Source organism: Chelonoidis abingdonii, chromosome 6 (genome assembly GCF_003597395.2).
Source record: "Chelonoidis abingdonii isolate Lonesome George chromosome 6, CheloAbing_2.0, whole genome shotgun sequence".
In the NCBI taxonomy this organism is placed as follows: domain Eukaryota; kingdom Metazoa; phylum Chordata; order Testudines; family Testudinidae; genus Chelonoidis; species Chelonoidis abingdonii.
In genome coordinates this window covers 4,566,927-4,589,750 of record NC_133774.1, presented here as the reverse complement: position 1 = coordinate 4,589,750, position 22,824 = coordinate 4,566,927, and the positions used below count along the sequence as shown (strand labels likewise).

General features: G+C 55.9%; 1 protein-coding gene across 1 annotated transcript in view; it reads right to left on the bottom strand.

Annotated features, from left to right (window-relative positions):
- Nucleotides 1-22,824, bottom strand: part of CNTFR (ciliary neurotrophic factor receptor) — a 470,837-nt gene that overhangs the window by 130,692 nt on the left and 317,321 nt on the right. The window contains exon 4 of the mRNA XM_032780890.2: nucleotides 11,006-11,236. Within this exon, the coding sequence (XP_032636781.1) occupies nucleotides 11,006-11,236 (231 nt within the window). The remainder of the gene's footprint in view (nucleotides 1-11,005; nucleotides 11,237-22,824) is intronic.

The following is a 22,824-nucleotide window of genomic DNA, read 5'->3' as shown; positions in this document are numbered from 1 at the left end:
CACAAAAATATTTTGACAAGGGGCACTTAGCCGAGCCGCACCCCTCCTCAGAGAGGGGCCCAGTGTAAACAGAGCGCCGGACCCCCACGCCACCAGGGCCCCCGTCATGTCCCACTCGCTGGGCGTGGGACGCCCCTGAGATGATGCGGCTGGAGCATCTCTGCTTCATTGCTGTCAGCACTGCCGACAGCTTAGCGAGGGACCGCGAAGACGGGGTGGGGGGAGGAGGCTGTGGGAAGCTGTTTACACAACGGTTTGGCTTCTTTAATTATTGTGCTGGGTCTGTCATGTTAACAAGGATAAACAAGTCGGGGGAAATCTCCCGGCTGACGCCGGGGCTTTGGCATTCCCGGGGCAGGGGTGTGGATTTAGTGCTCATTAAAGCGAGAGGCTGGGGACGGGGCTGCCATGGGGCTGCCAGGCGATGGCTGAGGTTCCTCCCTAGCCTGCCAGCCCCATACACCTCAGTGTGTCTGTCCTGCTAGCACAGCCCAGAGCACCCAACGGAAAAGGCTAGCTCTCCTGCCTACTGGTGCTGGGGGAGCTGGGGGGCAGGAAAATCCCCCCTGGGGAATAAGACGGGAACCCAAACTCATTTTGCTTGTGCCCCCAAATCCAGATGCAAACCCAGGTTTTCAGGTGACCAGCTAGAGCTCTGAACTCACTCACCCCCTTGGGGTTTCCGAGTGAATCCCACTGACGGCCAGGCAGCTGGTCCTCACTCACGCTGGGGCGGCCGAGATCGGAGCGAGGATCTCGGTGTGACCGAGGATCCCTTCCCAACAGTCACGAATGCCCAGGGAAGTGCGCCCAGGGGCTTTGGATCGGAGCTGCACCCCAATACAGTCACTAATACCCAGGGGAGTGCGCCCAGGGGCTTTGGATCGGAGCCGCACCCCAACACAGTCATTAGTGCTCAGGGGAGTGCGCCCAGGGGCTTTGGATCGGGGCCACACCCCAACACAGTCACTAATGCCCAGGGGAGTGCACCCAGGGGCTTTGGATCGGGGTCGCACCCCAACTCAGTCACTAATGCTCAGGGGAGTGCGCCCAGGGGCTTTGGATCGGGGTCGCAGCGAGGCAGGCCAGCTTTAGCGGCAGAGTCTCCAGCAGGGCCGGCTCCAGGCACCAGCCCAGCAAGCAGGTGCCTGGGGCGGCCAAGAGGAAAGGGCGGCATGTCTGGCTCTTCGGCGGTGGGTCCTTTGAAGGGCTTGCCGCTGAAGAAGAAAGCGGCATGGTGGAGCTGCTGCTGAAGTGCCACCGATTGCGGCTCCCCCCCCACTGCTTAGGGCGGCAAAAACCCTGGAGCTGGCCCTGGTCTCCAGGACGGGGAGAGTAAAAGAAAACCTACAGAAGCAGCAGATCAAGTCACCCAGCTGCAACTGACCTTGGTTCCCAGCTGCCAGGTGCCCACAGCGGACACTGCTTGGCCCACGTTGGCAACCGAATTCCCCTGTGCCAATGGGTGTGTACTCACCTCCTGCTATCTGTTCCAGGGCTAAACAGTCCCCAGGGTAGACGCCAGGCAGCACTCCCAATGCTAAGGCCAGGGCTACCCTACAAACTCACATCGGCACAGCTACGGCGCTCAGGGATGTGAAAACCCCACGCAGTGAGACTGACCTCACCCCTAGTGTAGACAGCGCTGTGTCTCTGGGCGAGCTGTATGTGTCGACAAGAGCTAGGGGTGACGGAGGAAGTGAAAACTGTGAGGTGGGGGGGGAAGATGGCTGCCCAGTTTGGTGTGCAGAGCCGGGTGGGGATGGGGTTAGTACGCACGTCTTTACTGATGCAGCCACCAGGCAGGCTCCGACAGCAGCCAGTGCCAAATGTCTGTTCAGAGAGCCAGCCCGCTGCGGAGGGATTTCTTTTCCCTCGGGCTTTATTACTTGGTACATTAGCAGGGAAACTGGAGTATCAGAATTCCTTTGAGATGCCTCTGCCCCTAGTGCTTGTTCCACCTCTGACTCAGAGTCAGTCTCTGATCTGCCAAGGCATTTATACCGGCTTATCATTGCAGTAGCTCGATGACCAAAGACAGGGAAGATCTGCCAGCTCACAGCTTGGGCCCAGTCCTGCAAGCCTAGGCAGGACTCTGTTGGAAGGTGATGGAATATTTGTCTGAGAGAGGACTGCAGGCCCAGGCACTTTGTCCAAGGCCCAGGAGCTGATGTCCAGTCTTTCCTACTACACTAGAGCTAAAGTGCAAAGTGCCCCAGCGTCACTTCAGAGCTCCAGAGGGAGATCAGCTGAAGTCCATGCAGCTCCCTGTGGATGAGACCTTCGAAAACTCAGCTGCGGTGTGCGGACGGTGATGAGCCCATGGCAGTATTTGGTCAGAGAGTGGGTTTGCACTGGGTACCCTGCCCTTGCCCAGGGAGCTGTCAGTGGTTCTCTGCCCCAGCGATGTGACCAGTGGGCCAGCACAACTTGGGGATCCAGAGGTGAATTGATTACGGCGTGTGCGCACCTTCCTGCAGAGACAATACCAGGTACTAACAGACTCTCTAACCTAGCCGAGACAGGTACAAGAGCCGACAGTTGGAGGTTTAAGCCAGACACATTCAAGTGATGCAGATTTTCAAGTGAGGCTGGTTAATCATTGCACCCACGGTCCCAGGGAAGTGCTGGATTCTCCAACTCTGGATGTCTTCACACCCCAGCCTGGTGGCCTTTTGGGAAGGGAGGCTTTAGCCAAAGCCGAGTTATCGGGCTTACCAGAAGGGTAACCAGGTGAAACTGGCCTGGGCTATACACGAGGTCAGACTAGATGCTCTGATGGTCTTTTCTGGCCTTAAAATCCCAGACTCAAAGATGATCTATATAAATGCAAGGTGGTGTTATTCCATCGGCTCTCCATGAGGTGCCCGGAGACACATGGTGGAGCAGAAGAGCAGGGAATGTCAGATTTCACTGGGTTATTAGCCAAGACCGACAAGCTCTTCTGAGAGGCCAAGCAAACGGGGCTTCTTAGAGAGCAGGAGCACCTTTGATGGGGTCTAATGAATGCTCCTCTCTTTCTGATGAGCTCCCGGCCCCCTGGCCCTTGCAGCTGCTCCGTGTTTACAGCGGGAAGAAGGGATATTTTTATTGTTTCTGACATCGGCTGCCCTGGATTATCCTACTGTACATGGCAAGCCAAGTCAGCACCACTCTGCGAGGCTGCAGCCAGGCAGCTTGCCTGCGAGGGAGAGGAAGGAATGCAGCGGTGATAACGTGTGTATGCGCCTGGGCGGGAGGGCGATTAGAGCCGTTCAGTCAGCATGTGCAAAGAGCCTTCTCCTTCGCTCTCACCCCTGGGCAGGGCCGAGTGAGTCCTGCAGGGGAACGAGGTGGAGAGGTGGCTCCTTGCCTTTGAACGTATTGTCTGGTTCTGCTCCTAATTCCATTAGAACTAATTGCATTTGGGAGTGCGGTCTGGTGTCATGTTTTGTTTTGTTTTAAAGGCTGGGATATTAATTTGCATATCCTTACCCAGCATGCCTCTCTCAGCCCTCAGAACTTCCAGGGCCTGAAATCTGTGCACAAGCAGCGAGGTTCATGGGTTGAGTTTTTGAGCCCTGAGTATCCAACCCCCTTCGGACTCGAAGGCTGAATTCTGAGGGTTGTGTGCCCAGGAAAATGATCTGCATTTTAGATTAATAGCACATCGTAATAATCTAATCTAATTTGTAACACTCCCACCACTGCGGTTTATTGGTGAACTGTGGGTCACTTCTATGCCTCACCGTAATCTATCTGTAGGGGATACTGTGCTGATGTATTGAGGTGGCAATTAACACAGCGGTCCCAGGTTGTTCTGCCTTACAGGCACAGCCAGGTTAATCTCACCTGCAGGGATCCCCAAACCTGCTGTCATCAGCCCAAGCACAGACAGCGTGGTGCTGAGGAACATGGCAGGCCTGGGGACAGGGAGACTCGCTGAGTGTCTACCCAGCACCTTTCTCAGTCCAACAACACCCTCCAAGTCGCCCCACTGCACCCACCTGAGTCACCCCACGTCCCCCCGAGTCATCCACAACACCCCCCGAGTCGCCCCACTGCATCCCCGAGTCACCCTGTAGCACCTCCCTAAGTTCCCCCACATCTCCCTGAGTCATCCAGAGCACTCCTTGAGTTGCCCCACTGCACCCCAAGTCACCTGACAACATTCCTTTGCAGCACCCCCAGAGTCGTGCCACTGCACCCCCAAGTCACCTTATAGCACTCCCCCAAGTCATTCTGCAACACCCCTCCCAAGTCACCCTGTAGCACCCCCAAGTTGCCCCGCAGCACCGCCCCAGAGTCACCTCACAGCAGGCACTGACTCACTGGGGCATTAGGGGCAGCAATAATTCAAAAGGGAGAGCGCTCCTTACTGATGCACCCACACACCTGCCCACAGTACAGAGCCCCACTCACACGGTGCTGGGACACTGGGGTCAGCACTGACTCAGAGGGGGGAGTACCCCCCGTACTGCTCCAGCAGCACAGCGCCCTCTAGTGCTGCCCCAGGGTGAGCCCTCATTTCAAGGTGAGCGCTCACTCTACCGAGTAGGGCTGTCGCCTCCGAGGTACAAAAAACCCAGGAGCTACTTATTCCTTACAAGGCAGAGACCCCACTGCTTCTCACATCATGCCATGGCACTGGCCAATCAGCTGCGCCCAGCCCTGTTTCCCAGGTCAGGCCCAGCCCCTCTCTTCCCCACAGCTCTGGGCCCCCAGACCCTGCAGTTGGACACCCCAGCCTCTGTGCTGCCACCTTCCCTTCAACCCCATGAATCTGCCCCTGCCCTGCCCCCACTTGCCACAAGCTTGCAAGTCCTGGCCACCCATCGGTGCATGGTGCCATCTGGCTGGGATGCAGGCACTGCCCCCATCTCTGAGCAGGCTTGGCAGAGCCATGTATTATCACACAATTGACAAAACCCGGGACTTTCAATGTCCCAGGAAGACTTGCAGATTTCTCGTGGCAGCTACTTGGAAAATGGGTCGATCCTGGGAAAACCTGGGCTGATGGCAACCCTAGGAGCAAGTCACCCAAACTTCTCCCTGCAGCACAGCACCCCAATGCTGAACCGGGGCACTGGGCTCGGCACTGACTCCAAAGAGGCAACCACCCCCCTCCCAACGGCTGCCCACTCACACAGCTGCAAGATGGGGGCCACACTCTGTCCCTGCTTGCTGAGCGAAGGACACATTTCCTGTGACCAGCAGCACCTCATAAGCTCTTCCTACCCCTTGGGGCAGCGCAGTAGGGTGACCAGATGTCTGATATTAGGGGCTTTGTCTTATATACACAACTATACCCCCTACCTCTGAAAAAAAAAGTCTCAGATTTTTCACACTTGCCATCTGGTCACCCAAAGAGTTCAAGGGCACGACTGGGCAAGGGATCCGTCCCACGAAGGGGTAGGTAGTCGAAGAGGTAGGTAGCCTGGTGGTTTTCTGGAGATGTTTTTCTTTCTTTCTCTTTCTTTCTTTCTTTTTTTTTTTTTTTTAAGGGAAGGGAGGTGGGAGCCCAGCCCCAAACCACAGCTGGAGCCCAGCTGAAGAGCAAAGCGACTTCTAAGGCAGAGGACCAGGGGGTTGTTATTATTTATTAGTGGCTAATGCTTGATTGTCCGCTAATCAGGCCAGAGAACAGAGACGTGGGCCATCCTGGCCCCCTGCTCACATGTGGTTTCTGTTGCTTTGCCTGTCTTCCCCTCCCCTCCCTGGTTGGGGTTTGTTTGTTTTTCTGTTAATTTGGTTGTTTTTCCATGTTGTTTTCCGTCAAACCGCATGTTTTTTCCCTTCATCTCGCCAGCCATTTAGTGACAGGCAGCCGGGGAAGGAGTCCGGCATGGAGCCCTTCTCTCCAGCTCTGGTGGGTGGCCCCCTGCCAGCTCCGGCGCTCTGCAGAGTCCAACGCGCTGCATTCCATTCCACGTGGAGCCAAGCGCTCACCTGCACTGCAGGCAATTAGGGACACATGGTACAAGCGGAGCTGGCTGCTCCCCCTCGACAGATCCCCCAGCAAAGAGCGGTCATGCGCTTAACGGGCTTCTAAAGCAGCGGATTCCTCCCAGCCAGCTGCTGTGCCACACAGTGGTGCACGCTGAGGCTGACTCCCCGCTTGCTCCTGCTCACTCTGCCGCTTCCCCCGGCTTTTCTCTTCGCTCCTGCCCCAGCCTATGGAGAGCTGACCTGGGATCTAGCCCTAGACCTGGTTAGAGCACTCTCCCACCTGGACGCCGACGTAAGCTGCCCTGGCTAGGATGAATGGTGGGCGACGCTGACTCCGACTCAGAAGCTCCTAGGGACTGAGGGAGCGTGCTCATGGGTGCATGATTAGACCCAAGCTAGCTAGATGAGTCTGGGGATGGAGAAATTGGTTCCCTCCAGGGTACGGATGACCTAGGAGCTCCTTTACAGGAATCCATGGCCATTAACTCAAGTCCTCTCTCCACGTTGCCTGGGAGGCCTTCCTGGTCCCATTTGCACAGACACCTTGCTCTCCTCTCTTGGCCGGCCTTCTGCCTCTAACTAGCCTCTCCTCTCTGGCCTGTTACAATTATTTTTATAACTGACTATAAAAAGGAGAGCCATGTGCCAAACCTCAAGAGCCCATCTCTGTTCCAGCCACTCCCCCACCCTCGGGCCCTGCGTCGCCTAACTCGGAGTGTGAGCTCTTCGGGTCAGTTGGGAGCTTGGTCTGGGACGGCTCAGCTCCCCCGGGGCACTCTGGTTCCACCCCCTTCCTGACCCCGTGTGATCCATTGCATAGAGCCGGATGCCGCAGGAGAGAATTGCCTGGATGGAAAGTCCCATCGCATCCCCGTCCCTCAGCACGTCTGGTCCCGCTCACCCAGCCCAAATCCCCCGGGCAGTGGGACGCTGCTGGGAGCACCCAGAGCAGCCAAGGATCCTGATTGCACAGCTCTGTGCAGCCTCTTAGGTGTACATGGTGTTACCGAAATGTCGGGTCCGCCTAGCTGAGAGCCAGTGACAGCCAGACAGGGATAAGGAAAGGTTGCTTTATTTTGCAGAAGAAAGGAGAGCTTTGTATCTTGGTACAAAAAACTCTACTTCATACAAAAACTAAGAATTTTTTATACACACACACACAGAGGCTTTGGTCATGTTAGCATTTGATTGGTGGTTAGCAAACCCTGCACTTCTGCAATTTGCTCAGCAAAAACCAGCTTAGGACCAGCTTTAACTGCCTCAAGACTGATAAGGAAAGACAGTTCAAAAGTTCAGGCTACTGTGTCCGTGAGGTGTCCAATTTTTCCTAATGGTGCCAGCTATTATAAGGCTACTAGCTGTTAGGGGGGCTGCTAACTGTCACAGTCCCCAGTTCAGGCCTGACAATTCAAATTATCAGGCCCGTTACGCAATTTGCAATTAAGCTGGAGGGAGAAATATTGTGTTTTCCTACGGACAGTAGAGCTTTTAGTAACTCTCCAATATCTGCACAATCTGTTATGTTCACTGTGCTCGAAGATCTTCCCTACGTGAGTTCAGTGAGGGCCCGACTGGCAAGTGCCCAACCCCTAGGGCAAACAGCAAGAGGGACGTAGCCTGAAACAATTGACCCGGGGGGCCACCCGGTCCCATTCCTCATCTAGGACCCTGGCCAGGGCCTTCAGCTGGAGAAACAAGAAAGCCCATAATGGACAATTCCAGAAGGATCCACGCTTCCCATTAGTGAGTGGCTGCTTTGATCCACACGGGGCCTGGCAGTCACACAAGTCAGGCAGATTTAAATCTGCGCCTTTGACGTCCGGGCACTGACATCATCCCTTCAGGGGCAGGATTTCCCGTGCACAGAAAGTGGCTCCACGTGGCCCGCTCAAAGGAGAGGCCGTGGCTTTAAAGAATCAGTGGGATGGACCTGTTCCTGAGTGGCTCTTTTTTTAACGGCCAGCCAACGACATGAGAGGATACTGAAGAGGTTGATAATTCTGCCTGTCCCCAGAATGAGAGATCCCTTTGCAGGAGGAGGGTCCGGTGGGCTGCAGCAGCTCAAACCCAGAAGCCGAGGATGGGGCCTTATGACCATTTGCACCCTCCCTTCGAACCCTGCCCCTGCTCAGGGTGGGGAAGGTGCCAGCACCAAGCTGTGAGCCAACTCTTGTCTTGGCCCCATAGCAAGGGCACCAATTCTGAGTCCAACCTCCATAGGGTGCACCCCAATGCTGAGCTAAGCTGGGATTTGAGGCAGGGCCGGGGGCACCTGTACCCGGCCCAGATCCAGGCTGGAAAGCTGCTCTGAGCTCGGCGTGGTTCTTGTTTTCACTCTGAGTGAAAAGGAGGGGTCCTTGTCCACTCAGGGACATGCTCCTCTGCAGCAGCACATCTCTGCACTGAGGTTATTAATTCCGCGAGAGGAAGAGGCAAGTGAGTGTGGTGGTGGTGATGGAGGGAGATGAGGAGGAAAAACGTGCAGAGAGCTTCCAGTTAAAATCCAGGCAATTAAATTAATTACCAGAAAAAGCATCTCATCTGATTAGTTCCTTGCATATTTAATTACATTAGCAACATCGGGCATTCGCTTATTTCTTTATCTCCTGCTCTCTCTGCTGAGCTCACAGCCCCTGTACTGTCCGAGCTCTCCCCAGCCTGCCGCAGCCGAGAGCAAGTGAAATCCTGCGCTAATAGAAACCAGCAGGATATCAGCTCTAAAGCCAACCCATTCCCATGGGCCTCTAAGTGGATTGACGGGGATTATTATTAGTGAGGTGCTTAGCAGATATAAGAGCCATTGCAAAATCACGGCTATACCACAGCTGGAAAGGAGCCTTCAGAGGCGACAAGCTGAGCCAGGCCCCCTCCTCCTCCCCCCAGATCTGGACTCCAGCTTCCCCCTCCCTGTGTGCAGAGCTCAGCTGCTCCCAACCCCGTTTCCAACCGGAAGGATTTCTGGTGGGAGTCAGTGCCTCTCCCGGCACAGGGACGGCATTGGGTGTCGTGGCCCCCAAAGTCACCCTGGAGCCAGAGAGGCTCTGAACTGGGGGAAGGGGGGCACAGAACGGGCCCCAAGGGGGAGTCCAGCCTGAACGAGAGTCACTTACTCAATAGGGTTGCCACTAAATGAGGCACCCACTCTGGCCTCTCCACTTCACAAGGCCTCATCAACCCACCGTCCAGCCCCTCTACGGTTTCTCTGCCGCCTCCCGCCCCCTCCTCCCCACCTGCTGACTCATCTGTAGATTTCCTCTCCTTCTCCTAACTCCCCCCAGCCCTGGATCACCCCAGCAAACCACCCTCTTGCTGCCCCGTCACCGGCAACTCTTGATAAGGTGCCCCCGTGGGCCTTCGCCCACAAGAAGTGGTTCTCTCCTCATTTTGTCTGTCATGCTCTTTGCTTGCAGCCACAAGCCGCTGGCCTCCCTGGCTCATAAGCCCAAAGCCCCAGAGCTTATTTGCTGCCTTCGATCCCCCACTTGTACCTAGCTGGGTTTGGTCCCACCCTCTCTGGACAACATCTTGCTGACTTCCTACAAGAACAGATCCGTCGTGACCTCCTGCCCTCGATCTACACCCTGTCCTTGTCCCTACCCATCACACGTACCAAGGATTCTCATCTGATCTGCTCCTCTCCCCCGGACATCAGCCCCTCTAGCTACTGAGCGTTCTTCACCCATGGAAAAAAGAGTCAATGACTAGATCTTAAGGCGTACGTAGGAGGGGACAGAGTTAAGGTTACACCTGAATTCTGGCATTTCCTGACTTGCGTGTCCCTCGCTTTACAATCAGAATAATGTCTGTTTCATATGTGTGCGCGGGGGCGGAGGTGTGTGTAGATTAATACACCATCATCCTGCCACAGCGTTAAACTTCACAGTGGCATGTGCCTGGGCTGGCTGCTTCTGATGCGCCCCCTTGTGACTCAGGGTCACGTGCCAGGCAGTCTGCCTCAGTTTCCCCGCTGGGACCTCGCAAATAAAACTTCCTGGAAGGCTTTTTCTTGCGCAAAAGTATCCCTCCTTGGGGACTGGGTTTATTAATATAAAAGAAACTGCGAATAAAACTCCAACTCCCAAACAGTCAACTCATAAGTCCACAGAACCCAAGGTTTTCCTTCCCCTTCCCAGGCCTCCTAGCCTGGAGCAACTCTCAGGGTCTTCCCTGCAGGAGCCTTTCTTCACTTTCTGCAGACTCTGCTACAGCTTCCTGGGCTTTCCCCTTCAGTGCAGCCACCTGCTGCCCTTTTAGGGAACTACCTGATTGAACCCAGGTGTGCCTCACTCTGTGGTGAGGGCTGGCTAGCCCCAGCCCTCTGGCCCATCAGGGGTGAGCCACCCTGGTACCCGACTGCTCCGGGATTGACATTCACTATTCACGGCTGGTGAGTTCATGGCAGATCATTTGTCACCCCGCTGGCCCCTTGGATGGACCTAGTAAGGTGAAACAAACGTTTAGAGAAAAGACCCATGATGCACCGGGCTAGATGGCCTGAACCCAGGAATCTTGGCCGATATTGTCACCCACACACGCCTCCTATCCTGTGAAATACAATTGCCATCACCTATATGCTCCGAGTCCTGTGAATTCTAGTGCTGTCGCGTTCAAACACATACTCATAGTCTCCCACCCAGCAACTACGATCATTAATGCCTTGCTCCAGCCACTCATCTGAGACGGCCCCATCGCAGCATGGCCAGAATTGACCCTTAGAGCTAAGCACGCTTTGCCGATTGCTAGGAGAATCTCCCCCTTCCCCCAATCCATAATGGCGGACGTGAGTCCATTATTCCTCCGGGTTGCACCATCACGTGGGCGTGGATGGGAGAGCATCACCTTGCGCCAAGTGAGCCAAGCATCAGTTACCCTGTGAGGAGGGGCCAGGTGTGGGGAGGAGATGCCCAGTGCTGGGTTGTGTTATCGGGGTACGGTGCAGAATAGATAAGCAGGGAGCTGACACCAGGAGGGGGCCGTGAAGGGAACGTGAAGGGAAGCTCCAGAAGGGAACGTGAAGGGAAGCTCTCACGGTCTATCCCCAAGGAGGCGCCCAGACCTCGCGCTATGACGTACTCACTTCCCACTTTCAGGTAGGTCTGGTATTTGAGGTGCCACGAGGAACCTTCGTAGCAGGCGTACAGGCCGCTGTGCGTGAGGTCGACGTTCCGCAGCACCAGGTGCGACCCGTTGAGGTGGGACTCATCGATGTCGGTGCCGTTGGCCGTCCAGGTCACGACTGCATCCCAGTCCATAGTCCCACACTGCATGGTCATGTCCGCACCCAGCCGCTCGTACTGGACGTGGGTGTCTGAGGAGACAGAAGGAGAAGCCTGAGGTGAGCTCTAAGCATGTCTAAGCGAACCGCGCTTGGTGGCGTGGAAATTGTGGGGCCTCTGAGAGAGAGAGAGAGAGAGAGACACCCGGGAGCTACCCTGAAGAAAGTGTGAGAGTTAAGTCATTCCACAGCATGACCCGAGCACAGCTCCGGAGCCAGGCCCTGGCGGGTTCCAGTCCCAGCTCTGACATTGACTCACTGTACAGCTCCGAGCACATCCTTTAAATCCTTCTTGATGCCTCAGCTTCCTCACCTACACCGCACTGGCACTGACACATGCCTGCACACTCCAGTAAGCTGCTTGGAAATCTACAGCTGGAAGAGTTCCCGCTCAGTGCCAAGCCCTCTCCTTGTTAGCCCCACTTCCCACGGCAGGGCTTACGAAGGCAGAGAGAGCTGGCATGGCTCACCTCAGTGCTACGGTTTAGCGGGCTGGACGCTGACCCGGCATCCAAACCCCATCTACTCTAGTCCTATCAGCCTCCTGGGGGACCTTGGGCTGGAAGCTTCAGCGGGAGAAAGGTCCCTCCCTACTGCTGAGCCGGGCAAGGTAGGCAAAGGAGTTCCCTTTGTTTGCCACCTGCTTTAACCGTGACAATCATTCGGGCTTTTCCTCTGCAGACCTCAGAGCCCTTCCCAAAGGGTGCGGGGCACAGCCCATTGTCCCCAGCTGCTTGTGCCCCAGCAACAGCGCCAACCTGTTCTACTAGTTGGTACTCCTCTGCTGGGGGACTGGTGCTACTCGGCACCCAGAGGGTGTGACAGAGATTGGGAGTTCGGGGTTTCTACCAGGTCATTTGTCTCTCCTCAGGCACAGGCAGCAGTGACTAGAGGCATTGTGTTGGGCAGTAGTTGGTCCCTGTGTCTGGGAGGGAGGGAGATGTAACGCCCACAGCTTCAGGGTGGGACAAACACTGCAGAGGCAACACACCAAGAGAGAGGCTGGACGATTGTTGCTTGTGGTACAGGGTGGTTATGAACAAGGGGAAAAGCTCAGGCATTAGGACAGGGAAGATGATGATTACGCACAAAGGAACATTCATTCACAGGCAGTCAGACTCTGTTTCCAGGTGGTAAAGTTGGTTGGGAAAGTTCAGATGGGACATGCTTTCTGTGGAGTTTGCCGGTTCAACATTCAAACGTTTTGTGGAGACAGTTCAGTTTCAGCAAAGGTTCAATGGAAGCCAGGCAGCATTTGGATCCTGCCTGCCAGGAAGGTTTCCATTGGAAACTCGCCTGGTTTCCTGCCAGCTCACCCGCCCGGCTCCTTGGCACACTGCCCGGTGGGCTGACACGGAGTTGGGAGTCCCAGCTCCCACGCTCGCAGCTCCTCACAGACTGGGCTTCTAGTCTCCCCATGTAGTCTGACTCAGAGCTGGGAACCCCAAGGCTTCGAGTGTCTGTGGCATCCTGCCAGGTGCACTCCCATGGAATCAGGGACCTCAGGGCTTCCAGGGTCCACAGCTGGCCGATTACGCTGGGTGTGCAATTTGCCCAGGAATACGGGTCTCCCCATTCCTGGGAACCTTCCAAAACAGCACAAAATCCAGCTACACACAGAAACGCAAAGGGACAGACAGCATGTGCGGGAAGTTGGGGTACATGTGTGGGAAGTGGGTGTATGGCTGAAGGGGCAGTAAAGGGAAAATTTTATACCCAGACCTCCTTGATCTTGACCCCCCTAGACACACACTAACCCAGCTCTGGGTGCCCTACACACAGCTCTGCCAACATCCCTCCACCCTGATCTGCAGCACGGCTGTTATTCCAGCCCTGGACTCCCCATATTCAACTCCACTGGCATTCCTCAACCCTGACCTGCAGCCCCCACCGCCACGGTGTTCCTACCCCTTCCCCAGCAGCATTTCCAGCCATCCTCAGTCCTTACTTGGAGTGTGCACCCCTCTTGGGCAGGCACTGCGATCGGCACTGGATTGCCCGCCTGAGCTGGGCTTAAAACCCACGTTGGCGAAGGCGAGAGGCCATCTCCCAACCCATCCCTCTCGCTCCCTCCTCTTCCACCTCTAATGCTGCTTTTGGAACAAAACTGACTGGCGCACAGGCACCACCTCCGATGCCGTTGGCGCGGAGCCTGACCGGAGAACGCACCGGAGTGCAACAAGCAGGGGAATCAAACCGCCAGGTCAGCACTGGGATGATTCTTCTTCATTATTCGTACTGCTGTAGTGCCTGGGGGCCCTAATCATGGACCAGGACCGGACCAACACAGGGACTCCCCCTGCGTGGTCACTGGTCCACGCTGCCCAGGTCTCTGGGTATGTCGGCAGAGCAACAAAACCCCCATAGAAACGAGCCTCAGAGCTCGGGTCAACGGAGGCCGGCTCATGGGGCTTGCACTACGGCGTGAAAACTAGCTGTGTAGACATTCCTGCTTGAGCTGGAGCCCAGGCTCTGTGACCCTCCCTCTCGCCGGTCCCCGAGCAGGAATGGTGACTATTTTTAGTGCTGTAACGTGAGCCCAGGTCTGTAGATCCAGTCTCTGAGCCTCACAGCTGGGTTTTTGATGTTTGCAGAGTGTCCGTACCCGCTGCATCCTGGAGGAAGGCTGGGCACCACACAGGGCTGCAGAATGGCCTCTGGTCATGCACTGTGGCCTTCCCTCTGCAGAGCAGCCTTTACGGAGGCAAAGGTGATCACTGCACTTCTGTGCAAAGCTCACCCGCGAGGGACACAGCGTGCCCCCGGGGGGCCATTCCAGATGGAGGGCTGTGGGTGGCCAGCTGTGAATATTGCGTACACGGGATGTGAGTGTCTGTGTGTATATGGGGACTGTATGCAAATAGTGTGTGTGCTATCCTGTGAGGGGAGATTCAGTGCTCACGTGGGGCCAGAGCATGAGGCTAGTACTGAAACCGGCTCTATGTGCCCTTGGAAATGTCTCTGATAGCAGCCAGGTCCCAGGCAGTGCTGTGGGGAGAGAGCAGAGGTGCTGAGCCACCCGCTCCTTGCCCAGCGTGCCACTCTGTGAGGCTGGAATCGTCATGTCCCAAAGGAGGCATGTGACGTTATTGATATAATCTGGGACCATACAGAACATGGTTGCAGCCAAGGTCCTGTAGTGGCACCAAATCTTATGTAAAAGGGGTCATATAAGGTGTCTAAGACCAGGTTATGGGTTGCTGGTTATGATTATTCTGTCTATATGTATGTGTCATTTTGTAGTTGAAGTTATGGGTATTGGCTCTGTACTGTCTGTACTTCAAAGTTGTGCTGTGCTTCTGGGAGACATCCCAGACAAGTTGGTGTTAGCTCTGCCTAGCCTGCTTGATGGCCCATTAAGGACCATCAGCTACACAACTGACCCATGGAGAGAAGGCAGATACGCCTTGTAGCTCAGCAAAGTATGCAGGGACTTGCCCATGTGACTCCAGACTCCATTTTGCTGTAATTTTCCACAGTAAGAACAAAGAGGTTCTACACTGAAAAGCCTAGTATAAGGCTATGCCTCATCTGCCATCTGTCTCAGATCCCTGCTTCTTACCCCTGGAGGAACTTTGCTACACTGAAGCTCTGCACAAAGGACTGATACCCATGCCCAGCGAGGATGTACCGCCAGAGACTTGAATTGAACCTGCAGTTGTACTCCATCACTGCCTACAAGCCTGAACTAAAGAACTTGCCATTACTGTATGGTGAATTCCATTTAACCAATTCTAGGCTCTCATCCTACCTTTTCCCTTTAGAAATAAGACTTTAGTATTAGATTCTAAAGGACTGGGCAACAGCGTGATTTGTGGGTAAGATCTGATGTGTATATTGACCTGGGTCGGGGCTTGGTCTTAGTGGATCAGAGAAACCATTTCTTTCACGAGGTGTTGGTTTCCAAACCATTCATCCCAGGCGTGTGTGGCAACTGGTGGTGACTGGAGATCTGATGTCTAAGGAAATTGCTTGTGTGACTTGTGTTAGCCAGGGGGTGAAACCAAAGTCCTCTTTGGCTGGCTGGTTTGGTTGCCTTAGGAGAGTGGAAAACCCCAGCTCAGGCTGTGACTTCCCTGTTTGAGCAATTGGTCCTGAATTGGCACTCTCAGTTGGGTCCCGCCAGAACCGCATCGTCACGGGGCGGCAGGTCATTTCAGTGACTGGCTTGAACTCAAATAACTGTTGATGCGGCTTCTGGGAGGGGAAAGGATTGCCATACAAACGGGCCGGAGCAGAGGATGGACCAACAGGAAACTGCTCTGATTGGACACTTTGGATGGGCCAAAGTAGCTGCCGCCTATAGGTGGCTTTTTTTTTTTGTCCAGAGGAGAACTTGGTGACTTCACTGGGTGCTCCCATCAACGTGGTTCTCAACACCACCCCCTGCTGAGACCCTGGGAGCTCCCATCACCCTACTGGGGCTTCCTCCTGATCCTGAAAGGTAGAGACACGGACCACAGGGCAGCCTAGACGTCTTACACTCATCCTGCATCACCTTCAGGTTCCACCTTAGTGCTCCTGCCTCAGGATGCTTTCCTTTGGCCAGCCTGGCAAGCTAAAATGGATTCCCAAATGGCCTTGGAGGTGCTTAGGTACCCCGGTGATGGGCGTGCCACCAAATGAAAGAGACAACAGAAAGGCAGAAAGGCTTGGCTGGAGACTGCTCCATTGATCCATCCAGGAGGTGAGCTCCAGTATCTTACTCAGACTCCTGCTCCCGTAAATCCCCCTGGTAGCTTTGAACAAAGCCGTTATCCTTTGCTCCCCTCAAGCCTCTTCTGTTGTGTTGCCCGTACGGCGACTGCTGGGTTTGACCCCACAAAGGCCACTGAAGCAGGGCAGGTGCACCCTGTTCAAGGCCTGGGGATCCTTTGAGAGGAGGGATGTGTGAGAAACACAAGTGTTCTTACAGCCTGAGGCAGGGGAGGGATCCTGTCAGTGAGGAGGCTGAACGAGTCCCCAAGGGGGAAGGTGCTGAGCCTGTTGACTTTGAAAGCTTCCTCACCTGCTGGTCCCCGGAGGGAGGTGGAGGAAGCAGAGGGTGCTGACGGAGCAGCTCACGGGTTCCTTCTCTGTCACCCTCCAGACAGCGGCTGAGAGTGTGTCTGTGGCTGGAGAGTGACGGGGAGAGGAGGATTCTGAAGTTGCGTTCCTATTTGCCCATAAATGAATGGCTGTCCCAGGCTGGCTGCCAGCCGCCAATGTTCCGGCAGCGGGGAGGGATTAGGGAGCTGTTCCTAGCTGTGTGGCGCATTGTCTTGGCAAGTGGCGCTCTCTTCCCAGGGCGATGATTTAACGACCATTATGCTCTATATACCAGGGAGAAATCCAGCAAACCACACACTCGTCTCTCTGCCTGTGTTCCAGAGGCGCCCGTGGGAGCAGAGCCAGAGGGCTGACCATGCGGTCAGCACGCCACAGGGCCACTTGGCACACTCACTGGCGAGGAGCGGAGCTGCTAGCCCGGAAAGGGGACTTTGAGCGGGATCAGCTTTTACGAGGCAGAGGGATAAACCCAGAGCCAGCCTCTCTGAACGTGACCAGGCTCATTGCACGGAGCAGCGCTGGATGTCAAGCCTTGGTGTTCCAAGCCAGCGCCTCGGCTGCCAGGTGCAGTCCACGGTGTGCGTGGAGCGCATTTACATTCACACAGCACCAGACTGACGCAGCCCAGAGACTGACGGCCTCTCTTTAGCTGCAGAACAAGTACAGCATGGACAGCAGAAGGACGCAGCTCCCACGCAGGCAGCCACCCATGGGGGCTCCCCAGCCATGCTCAGGGGGCAGCCAGTTTCTGGAGTTTGCCAGTCCTGGCTTATTCTTCTGTGATTGCCAGCAAACAAATATAAGAGCATCAGAGCTGCCATGCTGGGGTTCCCCAATGGCCCATCCAGCCCAGGACCCTATCTCTGACAGTGACACATATCAGAGCTTGGGGGGAGTTATGGAGTGATCCGCCCCGTCTTCCACTCCTGGCTTCTGGCACTCAGAGGCTTAGGGACACGCAGAGCATGGGGCATCCCTGAACATCTTGGCTAATTGCCATTGATGGACCTGTCCTCCAGGGCCTGATCCAATTCCTTCCAGAACCCCTTTTTGGGACCACTGGGAGGGACGGGGAGTTGGGAGACCTGGGCTGAATTCCTGACTCTGTCCCATATTCCTTGTGAGACCGTGGGGGAGTGACTGCCTCTCCTGTGCCTTGGCCCCTTTACACAACGGAGGTAAACTCACCTGCAGCCCGGTGAGGAGAGGGTGAAAGCCACAGGTGACTGTCAGGGGCTCAGCTACTGCGGGAAAGGGGCCATGTTAGTACCCAGAGATGGAAGTTGCTGATCATCTGCCAGGTGACAGCAGCGGTCTCTTGTTGCTAAGGGTCCATCCACACCCCAAATCAACATGTGACTAGCACAGGCAGGCACAGCCATGCTAGCACTAGCCTGGGTAGCAGTAGCAATGAAGACCTGGCAGCACGGGCAAGCCAAGTACAAACCCACCGTGCCCAGCAGGCTGTGCCACCACGTTTGCTACTGTTAGCTGCACCAGCTGGACGAGCGGGGGTACGCCCACCGGCGCTGCAGCCCCACCTTCACTGGCGTACCCTAGGGCAGCTTGAACAGAAGGATGTGGCATTGGGGAAAATGTCTTCATCGGGTTTGGGACTATTTTGCAGCCCCAGCACATCAGACCATTGAGCCTTGTTTGTTTGCATTGACTTGCATGGAGGCCTGGGAAGCCCCTTTCAACCCAGAGCCTCAGGGGATGTGGGACAGGAAAGAAACCAGCATAGAGCCGTCTTCGGTCCTGGGGAAGGGGAGAAAACCAGACCAATGTTTTTACGCACAGCGCGGTGGACCTCGGCGAGTCGCCAAGTGCTTCTGATGCCGCATTCAGGGTTTTCCCTGGAGCCCGGAGCACTGCCAATACTGAGGTCACCTCTCCTAGTGACCTTGGCCGAAGGGCCAGAGTTAGGCTGGGACCAGGCACAAGCGCAGCACTCTCCTGCATCCCAGGACTGCTCCCTGCTAGCGCAACGGCCCCATCCTGGCCAACGGGGGGGAGGGGGCACGTCTGCAGGCAGAGATGGAGCTAAACAGACCCCCCAGCCCATGTCTCCCGCCGCCCCCGCATGCTGGCATGCACAGAGCCCCCGCAGCGAGGCTCAGCGAAGGGCAGAGTAACAAGTGACTGATCAGAGGCGGATGTTAAGCTGCCCTGCCCCACTCCAGGGGAGGACCAAGACTTGAGGCTGCGGAGCCACTCGGTGACGGGCCGTGTGGGCGGTTCTATAGAGCGTGACAGTTGCACGAAGCAACGGGAGACCTGGGATGCCACCTACGGCTAAATACCTTTGTGAGCACGTGAAGGAGCAGATGAAAGCAGCTCTTCAGCGACAGACACTAGCGGAGGGACAAGCTGAAGCGGTTTGGGAGGCAGGGCCTATGGGAGGCCATTTTACCTGTTCCAAGTTGCCCCCACTCAGCCGGGGCCCCTACACTGAAATTACCGCTCTCTTTTTGAATGACTCTTGCATGCCCTAGATTTTGGGGTACAGACCAGGATTCATGGCTGAGCACCCCCATGTGCGTTGCACCCGGGATGTGTGCGGGCCAGCTGGTTGCATGCGCTTCCACATGCGCATCGCTTTGCCCAAGCAGTGCTTGGGTCTGCACTGCTTTAGCTGGCCTGGTCTTGACCGGCTTCCAGGCCAGCAAAGGCCCAAGTGCCAGGCCTGCTGACCGGCGCTCAGCCACCCCCGCGTGGGTTTCAGGCAGACCGGAGAGGGGATGTTGGTCACACTGCACCGCCCTGATCTCTTCCAAAGGGCCAGCAATGTTTCTATCACACATGCCATCTCCCAATCAGGCGGGGGGCTGCGAAGAGCCTTCCTCACTCCCCTCGTAGAAGATCCCAGCTGTGGAAACCCTGTCCCAAGTAGGGCATTCCAGCTGTGAGCCCCATCTCCTGAGACGGGTGGGCCTCCTCCACGGCAGCAATCTGGGCACCCACAGAACCTCCACAGTGACGGAGACACCCTGCACCATGCAGAGGAGGCAGCAAGGACCTTCTGCCACCGACGCAGGAGGAGGGGGACACAGAGGCAGCCTGCATGCACCTGCCAGGAGGCCTAGCTCCAGGAAGACCGAATCCTGAAAAGGCTAAATGGGCCCTTACTCCAAGCCCCCTCTGCCTTTCCTCCACTTGCGTGCCACGCTGCTTTCCACTGCCCCAGAAGCAAAGGAGAGTCACAGTTCCCCATGTTCTCTGCCTGTCCCGTGCGAAATGCTCCCCCCACCAGCCAGCACGCCTTTCCATGCCTCTTACGCTCGACCGGGTAGCATGGCTGCTCGCGGAAACCCCTGGGGGCCGGCTCCTGACTCGGTGCGGATGGGCCCAGCCGGAGCTCAGCCAACACACGCCCACTGCAGATCTGCTCCAGGGGCTCTCCCGACTCGCCTCAGGGGTTCTCCGAACACAAAGTAGAAAAGAAGGGGAGATTTTTTGCATTCCTGGTGGAAGTGGCTGCTCCAGCCCGCTGAATGGGGCTCATTGTGCAAGGCTCCCTTGCGAGCAAATTACCAGCATTCATTCCTCAACTCCGGCAGGCTGCCACAGCAATTTACAGGCTGACTTGACCCAACTATTCTCGCCGCAATGTGCACCCCCTTCTGCCCACACAGAAGGTGGATTTGCTGCTTGTGGAATTGGGAGCGGGGGGGAGGAGGAGGCACTGTTCACAGACAGGCATCCTTCAATATTGCTAATAGCACCTTCCTCATCAGTAGGTTTCAAAGCCTTTTGCTTGAGGTGGCTCAGTATCATTGGCCCCATTTTACACATGGGCAAACTGAGGCACAGAGCAGACGCGTGAGTTCACCCAGAGGTCGCAGAGGGGGTCAGTGACGGGACTGAGAATTGAATCCAAGCCTCGTGATTCACAGGCCTTCACCCCAGCCACTGGATGCGCATCTCTCTCCCGACTGGGTCTGTCCAGCCACCAGCAACCCTCCAGGTGGCGAATGAGATCCCTGTGAGCCTAGTAGTACAGAATACATTTCGTATCCGCACCGCCGGGTGGGGGTGTGCAGAGCACTTCAGGCAGAAGAGCTCAGAACCCTGTGACTTTCACACTAAAATAGCAACAGCCCCCGCTCCCCCCCGGGGGAGTGGGGGGGACACGGACAAGGCTGGGGAAAGACTGCAGTAAACACGAGGAGGTGATGGCTGCTGGGAGAAAGGTGGTTATTCCCACCTGAGCTGATTAGTGTTGCAAACTCGGCAGGCTTCCCTACTCAGCTCTCCTGACCTGCAGCCCCGCTGTTACTCCAGTCCCCGGCTCCTCCTTCAGCTCTGCAATCCCACCCTGCAGCCCCCTCGGCTAATCTACAGATTGCCAGTGGGCCCCATCCTGGGTCCCCTCATGGCTCGGCCACTGCATTTCCACATTGCCTTGCAGCACTCCCTTCTGCAGGGGCACCCAGCCCTGTCCTGTAGCAACCCTATTGATTTCACTCCTGCGCCCCCTCTCCCCACAGCCCTGACTGGCCGGGGCCCCTATCTACCCCAGCCCTGCTTTCCTCCAGACCAGTAATCATGCCAAGTTGCTGTCACGGAGCCGGGGGAGACAAGGCCCTGCACCCCCGGCTTCCTGTGATTCACCGTGACCCTCAGCCAGCCAGTAAAGCAGAAGGTTTATTTAGACAACGGGAACACAGTCCCAGACAGGTCTTGCAGGTGCAGACAACAAGACCCTCCCAGTTAGGTCCATCTTGGGGGTGGTGGGGGGGAGGGGGAGCAGGGAGGCAGGAGCCCCATCTGGGCTCCCCTCCATTCTCCCAGCCAGCTCCAAACTGAAACTCCCTCTAGCCATCTTACTTAGCCTCCCCCCGGCTCCTCCCCCACCCTTTGTCCAGTTTCCAGGGCAGAGGTGTCATCTGGCCTCCAACCCCCTTCCTGGGTTCTCATGTTACCTGCTCAGGCATCCTCCCTCAAGGAAAGTCTCCCATCCCCAATGCAGACAGTCCCAGTGAAATTCCCCTGCAACCTTCCCAGGTCAATACTCCCCACTCAGTATTCAAAGACCACATTAAGAACATTCCCACTTTGTCACAGTTGCATGTTACAGCACAGAGAAAACAAGCACAAGGCCCGGCTGGGGCATGAGCCCCCTCTCAGGTGTGCCTAGAATGGAGCAGAGGGTTTAATTCTTGCTGTCAGCCCCTTCGCTCTCTTCTGTAGCACTTTGTCCCCACCCGGCCTCAGTTGCCAACAGAAACCTTCCCTTGCGGGCGGAGGAATTTCATGCAAAGGGAGCCAGTTCCTCCAGGAGCGATTTCAAACCAAATCTATCTTTGTAAGGAAACAGACGTAATGGAGTGCTGTAGATGGAGCCAAAGATATGGACCGTTCCAGGTTTACTTTGTTCGTTAATGAAGAACTGCAGTCAGTGAAGCCTTGTTTCGTTTGCTGCACTTTGGTAAATCCCTCGAGACAGCAGCTTGGCTCTCCTGACAAGGAAAAATAATTAGCAAGAAACTTTAATTAAGAGATAACAGATGGGTGCTAAAGGACTTCCACTTAATCACTCGCAGATAGCCTGGAGCCTGATCTTGGTTTCTTTCAGGGGAGTAGTAAATGATGCATCCCTTTCCCGTGCGATGGACAGTGCTTAGGGAGATTCACTGCACTAATCACAGCTGGCGAGCATGACGAGCGCTAGGCGTGCAAGACCGTGAATTGGGGGCCGGGTGGGACTCTGAGGGCTCGTCTCAAGAGGGACCAGAAATGCGGCTCAGGGTCCTTTCTCCTCAGGGTGACCCCAGATGGGTCCTTTGCTCGTTTCCCAGCACAGCGATCAATAACTTGCTACAAGTCCCTCACTCGTTCTCCTCCAGACCAAGACCAGGTCACGAGAGGCAGGAGCTGGCTTAGGGGACCTGCAGCTACTCGGTTTCAAAGAATCCATCCTGGGGCTTTAGTGACACAACGAGGGAAAAGAAAGGAAACCCTCTGACTGTGACCAGCGTCAGGGACAGAGACTGGAGACTGGCCCTGGTGGGATGGCTGGAGAGCAAGCCTGGGGCAAGTGTTGGATGCTCCAGGCTGTCTACTGCTGCTGGCGGGACACTGAGCTAAAGACTGTCATGGCAGAGAAGGAGCTGGTCCTGTTGCTCATCACCAAGCCACTGAGATCCAGGGAGGACAATGGCAGCTGTAGAGGGCCTTGTCTGAACTCAAGAGAAGCCCGGAGAGGTGCATTATATGGAAGTGTACATGCTGCGGGTCTCCCTCCATCACTGGGGAATCTGTATGTGTAGCAGACCTTCCTCGCTCAACCAGTCACAGGCGGGCTCAGACCAAGGTTCCAGCTAACCCAGGAATCGGTCTCCAACAGCGGCCAGTACCAGCAGCTTCGGGGAAGGTGCCAGAAAGCTCCTAGTAGGTGCTTATGGGCAGGGCCGGCTTTAGGCCGATTCCGGGGAATCGGGCCCTGCGCCTTAGGCACCTTTTTAATTTTTTTTTTTTTTTTTTTTTAAACTTACCCCGGTCCCCGCCTGCGGTCTGCTCCGGGATCTTCCATGGTCCCGCTCCTTTGAGCGAAGCGCCGGCGGGAGCAC